Source organism: Triticum aestivum, chromosome 1D (assembly GCF_018294505.1).
Source record: "Triticum aestivum cultivar Chinese Spring chromosome 1D, IWGSC CS RefSeq v2.1, whole genome shotgun sequence".
Taxonomy (NCBI): Eukaryota; Viridiplantae; Streptophyta; class Magnoliopsida; order Poales; family Poaceae; genus Triticum; species Triticum aestivum.
Genome location: NC_057796.1, coordinates 206,764,890 through 206,772,079, shown reverse-complemented (window position 1 = coordinate 206,772,079; position 7,190 = coordinate 206,764,890). Strand labels below are relative to the sequence as shown.

At 41.5% G+C, this 7,190-nt stretch overlaps 1 protein-coding gene across 2 annotated transcripts; it reads left to right on the top strand.

Annotated features, from left to right (window-relative positions):
• Positions 1 to 1,170: 1,170 nt before the first annotated feature.
• LOC123181009 (protein NPGR2) lies at positions 1,171 to 6,365 on the top strand. 2 transcript variants are annotated; one of them, XM_044593216.1, is made up of 6 exons: positions 1,171 to 1,464; positions 2,090 to 2,379; positions 3,138 to 3,387; positions 3,557 to 4,770; positions 5,311 to 5,461; positions 5,839 to 6,365. In XM_044593216.1, the coding sequence occupies exons 2-6, from the start codon at positions 2,131 to 2,133 to the stop codon at positions 6,153 to 6,155; spliced, it is 2,181 nt and encodes a 726-aa protein (XP_044449151.1). In that variant the 5' UTR covers positions 1,171 to 1,464; positions 2,090 to 2,130; the 3' UTR covers positions 6,156 to 6,365. The 2 variants fall into 2 exon arrangements, with proteins under 2 accessions (XP_044449151.1, XP_044449152.1); XM_044593217.1 differs by lacking the exon at positions 1,171 to 1,464 and adding an exon at positions 1,608 to 1,869.
• Positions 6,366 to 7,190: the final 825 nt, after the last annotated feature.

Genomic DNA, 7,190 nt, shown 5'->3' with positions numbered 1-7,190 from the left:
AGTTTGAAATGAATTACAAGAATCAACTGGCCTAAATTGTGTCGTCGGTTCATCACATATACGAGAAAAAGTGAAACAATCAAGGACTCAGATGTAAAACATGTGTTTTAGATTAACTTCGATCACACGGTCCACACTCTACAAGAACGAGGAACCTAACCACCTAGGCCGTACCTAGGGTGCCAGCCCGTTAGCACACATGCTCGACCCATCATGGGCCTATCCCCGAGACGCGGCTAAACATGCCATGCCCGACACACGACATGTTTGGGGACATGCCTTGGCCAGGCTGGGTTTCAGAATTGTTTTTTATATATAGGCCCAAAAAACAACCCAAAAGTCTCCAAACATTCTATATTGACCCAAAAGGGCGCAACCCATCAGGGATATATGAGCCACGGGCGGCACATTTAACTTTTTTAGAGGTGTTACCAAGCTTTATTCAGTGAAAATTGATAGTGGCAAGTACATAAAATCTAGGGGATTTGAAAGCCACAAATGGCGCCCCGAATCTAAGGTAACATATTTTTTTTGCTAAATCACGAGCCTCCGATATATGTTCTCTCTTCCCATGCATAATATGAACTTCATCAAATTTGGTCATCATCTCTTCTATGTCTTGGATAGTTGGACTGCATCTACCCAAGAAGGAGCTCTTTAGATTGTTAACCAATTTTTAGCAATATGTATGTGATTCAAGCGTAGATCATGCGCCAAATAAAGAATTTCTCTTACAACAATAGCTTCTAGGATCTTCGGTTGTATCATGTCATGCATCATGGGTGAAGACGCGCCCCCATATACTCCGGACTAGCCACATAGACCACGACATAGGAGCCCCTGTCTCCATGTCTTCCCACACCAGCATCAACGTTCATTTTTATACATCCGTCCAGAGGAGATTTTCACGCTCCCTTCTGGTTAACTTTTTTTTAGGATGAAGCAAAGCTTTATTGTTCATAGTCCACATAAAATGGGATACAAATCAGATCATAGGATGAGTCAACCACACGTGACGTCCTGGACTTCGGTCCGTTTATAAACGGGCAGCCATGGGCCGAACCGTGTCAGGCACGTTTAATGGGGCAGCCGGGCCGTGCCGGCCCATTTGGCCAGGTCTGCACGAGTCACACCCAAGGTCATCGGGAAAAAAACACGAGTCACAGAGTCAGTACGACTATGAGCATTCTTCCCAACTACCCCACCCACGTCTCAGTGTTCAAACAAGGGTAGATTCCCGTTTCCTGGATTCCGGAGCCTTCGTCCATTTTCTAAGTCGGAGCTCGGCTCGTTCATCGATCCGCCGGCGCAAAACCGTCGCTTACTCGGCGCTCCGGTGATCCGTTCGAACCCCCGGCTCGCCCAAGTCGCCGAGCGCGACACTGGTCGTTTCGGCGGCTGGTCGAGTTCTTTGACGGAGTCGGCGGCGAGCTAGGTTCCCTTTGGGTTTGGGCAGGAGGAAAGGTGAGCCGGTTCTCTTTTTTAAATTAAAACTCAACTATTCGGTGCTTGGCCCCGGTCGATTGGTCTTTTTACACCTTTTTGCTTTATTCTTTGCGATGTATCTTGATTCACTCTTTCGCTTTCTCACCGCCCGGTTTTTCTAGACCTGACGGGAAGAGGTTGCGAGCTCCGAATCTTGCACTCAGTTGGGGAATTCGCTAGGTCTTGGTAGGCGGTAGATAGGGCTCCGTCGGTGGCCGTATTCTTTCCTGGGGGGAACTCTCGTCGAGTTCTTGGAATAAAGGAGGGATTTTCGGCCCGTGGGATCCGTATTTAGGGCTAGTTCTTCGGAACACGGGGCTGGAGTTTGCACAGATATCTCGATCTGCTGTCGGCGGCGGCCGAATCTTGTCTCGTTCTTCATGGGTAAGTTGATTTTTTTTTCTCTTTTAAGAAACTTCTTATCCCCCAGTTCAGTTTCGTGTAAACCACCGAGTACATGCTGTAGTGGAGTATCGCCGAGATGTGCTTCCGTTGCTAAATTGGTTGTTATGGTAGCATGACAAGGCTGTATTACAATGTGATTATTTTGGTTTTATCTTTTCGCGCAATGTTTAGTAATTTTGGACATGCTATTGAATGTTAGGTAATTGTGTGGAGAGATGGGGCGACATATGATACAGCAGGATGGAGGGTAGGAAAGAAAGGGGGAGATTAAGGAATTTTGTCCGGCGGATGGCAATGGAGTGCCTTTGCTCTGGAGAGCAGCTGAAAGGGGCAGATGACACCATCCGGTCATCGGACTCTACGTTTACCAAAGATTTCTCAGCAAGTGGGTACTCTTCCAGGAATGGAGAGGTTGAGCAATACCTTGATAATGGCAACATCGAGGAAGCTGAGTTGTCACTGCGGGAGGGCGTGTGCCTTAACTATGAGGTCGGTGTTTCCTTTTGTGGAACTAATGCTGTTGTTTTGATAAGAGTATGCTTTGAGTAATTGCATTGCTTGCGGAATGTAAAGTCTTTGAACATGCTTCCCATCTGTCTTGTGGTTCCCTGTGATGTAATTTTATTAACATCTAGTTTGCTTGATAGTTTAGTTAACCGCGGCTGCTATTTTCCTTTTATGCATCCTTACGAATTTAGTTGTACATAAATTCCCTGTGAAGTAATTTTATTAACAGCTAGTTTGCTTCGTAGTTAAGTTAATCGTGGTTCCTATTTTCCATTTATGCTTCCTTATGAATTTAGTTGTAAAATTTTAACATGTGCCAAGCTACCTGTTTCCGCGAAGTTAAACGAATGGAAATATTCATATTTTATCTCCTACCAAAATTGGCTCACTAGCTCCTTGCTGTTTTAGGAAACCATCTGCTTTATCCTTTTCTTGCATGCAATTTGCCGAACAAAAACTGATTTCTAGTTTGAATTTTTACTATTCTATTTGCAATATATACTACCCAAGCAATTTAGTTGAGAAGCTTTGTAGGAGTACATTATTTTTGTCCTTTCAGAAAAATATTGATCATTTTTTACCATGAACTTTGTTCCTTTGATTTAATCATATGCTTGAGTACCTTTTTTTACAGTATCTTAACTCTACCGTCGGTGGATTTACTGATTGCATTCTTGACTAACCCACATTCAATACATGATCATAAATGTATATTTTATTTTGGCATTTGCATTTTACAGGAAGCAAGGGCATTGCTAGGAAGGCTAGAGTACCAACGAGGACATGTAGAAGCAGCACTTCGTGTGTTCGATGGGATAGACATATCTTCGTTAGTTCCTAAGATGAAAATCTCAATTGCTAGAAAAGCACATCGCCGGAAGACTCGTTCACAATGGGATGCTCCACCAATGCCCTTGCATGCTGTGAGCCTACTTATGGAGGCCATATATCTCAAAGCAAGAGCACTTCATGATCTCGGAAAGTTCAAAGGTACCCTATCTCTCTGTCACACACATGATTAGGCATGCACACTCACACATGCGTGCACAATTGCTTGGCATTTTAGTTATTTGGTGTTAAAAAAGATTCTTATCTAGCATTTCCGCTGTCATGCATGTGTTTACTGTAAGCATAACTTCAATTCAATTTGATATTGCAGATGCTGCACAAGAGTGCAGAATGATATTGGATATTGTGGAAGCAGCAGTACCTGAAGGCTTACCAGCAGGCTTTGGAAAAGGTTGTAAATTGAACGAAATAATATGCAAGGCCGTAGAGTTTCTCCCTGAGTTATGGAAATTAGCAGGGTTTTCGCTTGAAGCCATTTCTGAATATAGGAGGTCTCTTCTCAATAATTGGAATCTTGATGGAGAGACCATAGCTAAAATACAAAAGGAATTTGCTGTTTTTCTTCTGTACAGTGGCTGTGAAGCCCGCCCTCCAAATCTCCATTCTCAGTTGGATGGTTCATTTGTACCACGCAACAATATGGAAGAGGCTACACTCCTTTTAATGATTCTATTGAGGAAGTTTAATCTGAGGAGGGTTGAGCGGGATCCCACTGTGATGCATCACCTTACTTTTGCGCTGTCCATGTCAGGGCAACTAAAACCACTGGCTGTACAATTTGAAGAACTGTTACCTGGTCTGCTAGACAAAAGAGAATGGTCATACAATGTTGCATTGTGTTACCTGGCAGAAAAAGATGATTCTACTGCCCTGAATCTACTCAAAAGGATACTGAAGTTTGGACAGGATTCTGACAACCTCAAAGAACTTCTCCTAGCTTCAAAAGTTTGTGTTGAGAAGGGTGCTCATGCTGAAGGCGCTGCCTATGCACGGAGGGCTATAACTAATATACAAGGAGGATGCAAACAATTGGCGGGTGTTGCAGATCTTTTGCTTGGTGTTTCCCTTTCTAATCAAGCTAGATATGCTATATCTGATACCGAGCGAGCTTCTTGGCAGTGTGAAGCACTCGAAGTACTTGGCAGTGCCGAAAAAAACATGCATGGGCAAGATTGTAGGATAATGTACAATCTGAGCCTTGAAAATGCTGAGCAAAGGAAGTTAGACGCAGCAGTATTTTATGCAAAAAAACTGGTGAAGTTAGAGGCTGGATCAGAGTTGAGGAGTTGGCTTCTTTTAGCTCGAATACTGAGTGCACAAAAACTGTTTACTGATGCTGAAACCGTTGTTGATGCTGCTCTTGATCAGACTGGGAAATGGAATCAAGGAGATTTGTTGCGAACCAAAGCCAGAATTCAGGCTGCACAGGGGCAATTGAGGGATGCGGTTGGGACATATACCCAACTTCTTGCTTTAATTCAACTTAGAACAAAAAGTTTTGGAGCTGGGATCTCACTGGCAAAGGTGCTCTCCTGTTTCCAAATCTAATTGAGGAATCACAAGTTCTTGTTCATAGCATTTAGATTATTACACAAAATTAAAGTTTCCATGTTGCTATTAGAACAATTACACAAAAAGTTTTGGTAGCCTTGTCTGCCAAGTAGTAGGGTGCATTGTGTAATGATCTGAAGACAATAAGACATGAACATTTCATATACATTAATTATGATTTCAAGATTCGGCTCAGGGCATAGTTCTGCTGATGTGATAGTTGTTTCGTTCTCCTTTGTGAGAACAGGAAAAGTTTGAACCAACATGAGCGACAGGCTAACCAACTAGAGCCATAGGGTGATTGCTGCCAGTAATTATGCCTTCAATTCCAAGTGTTCTTTTTATGTTGACTGCTGCATACATGCATAGGACTAGTTGTTGGGTCAAGAGTTTAGTAAGGTCCACCAAAGTGACCTCTTCATCCTTTTATATTTGTGGTTATGCGGCTTATGTCCATAACAGAGTAGCATTTAGAAGGTCACTATGTATGACATTTTAACATGATTTCTACAGGGTGGCGAAGATGATAAAAGCCTGGAAACAGAGACCTGGTATGATCTAGCTCTCTTGTACCTAGGCATGTCACAGTGGAGGGATGCAGAAGTTTGTGTATCAAAGATAAGAGCAACTAATTGTTATTCTGCCTTCGCTTGGCATGCTACAGGTTAATCTTGTCCTTTTTTATGCAACTATACTGTCGAAATATTATCTTCTGTAAAAATATTTTAGGAGTTGGAAGTAAGAAAACATTAACATGTCTACTTAATTGATCATCAAAGCTCCAGTTGGGGTTTACTCATTTATTATTACAAAATGTCGATAAATTTCGAGTTTGTTTGTTTCACCTTTGAAAATATACGTACATGTCATTCTCTAGGCACAGTTTTCATTTATCAATCTAACCATGTATAGATGGGGTCATTGTAATTTAGAATGCATTTCTTTCAGTTTCTTTAGCAAGTATTTGCAAAAAATTCTTCAGGTTTTTGCACTATAAGAAAGATAGTTCCTTCATATTACTTACTGCAATTTTATTTCCAGGAAAACTATGCGAAGCGAAAGATCTTCCAAAAGAAGCTTTGGGGGCTTATTTTCGAGCATTAGACTTTGATAGTAAACATGTTCCAAGTTTGATATCGACTGCTACTATTCTACGACAACTTGGGGACAGGCCATTGCCTTCTGTACGGTGCTTCCTGACTGATGCACTGCAGCTTGATAGAACAAATCATATGGCATGGTTTAATCTTGGCCTACTCTACAAAGAGGAAGGTGGCAGGTCAGCAGCTGAGGCTGCTGAATGTTTCCAAGCTGCTGCATTTCTTGAGGAAACAGCACCTGTAGAACCTTTCAGATGACATATATGTACAGGGGCTATAGAAATTGTAAGCTAGTATATTCTTTCAAATTTGTTTCACTTACACTGATGAAGTAGATTACAAAGTTCCAGAAATGACCTACATGATTGAGAGATAATAGCACCGGGCAATGTTTCCTTTTTCTTTAACAGTTCAATATATAGTTGAAATTTGTTTTCTATACAGGAAGAGCAATGCCGTTCTTCCCAATTTACTATGAGCTTTTGTGACCTAATATGTTAGTCAGTAACATTATAATGTCAATATATCTTGAGAAGCAAACTGTCTCAAGTTTTAGGTAATGGATTTTTCTCTTCATATGTTTAAAATCATACAAGATGCAAGATGTTCCTGGAGGCCTTCGTATTATAGTGCTGTTTTTGTTGTCAAGTACAGTATAATATTCCAGGCAACACATAAAATTTCCAAGAGTCTAAGTTGCTGTTGCATTACCAAGGTTCTGAAATTTGCTGTATAGCACCAGCATGTCTTAATGTTGTGTGGCAGGATTGTGATGGATACTGGTGGCAAGCAAACAAAGTGGTTGTTCATGCAGAGGCTTAGGTAGCAGTCTCTTGTCATGCACTAATTGAGATGGTATTCTGGTCGGTGGTTTTGCTCAAGACTGGTGGACATTTGCTGGCATCCAGTCTGTTCAGGCAGTTCAGCAATGATGAACGGAAAGATTCCCTTGTGACTTTATACTAAGTTCACATTTCCAGATTTCCCCCATGTTATGTGATCATTATGTCTTTCAGATCAAAGGTTTTTGCACTGAACTTTTAGAAGATTATCCTTCGTGATTTGAAATGCGTAATGAAATGTTGATCACTTAATAGGAACACTGATTTTAAAACCCTTAACCTGCTCCGCGTCAATTCATTTAACCATAAAATCCGAAGGCTTATTTATTCGGTAGGTTACTAAATCTTAGTCCAGTCTCTCGTCAGTTCAAATGACAGAATTTCGGTCTTCTTCCTTTTATTTTCTGTTTAGTGACCTCCACCAGACAACTAACTTAGAACATGCATTCCG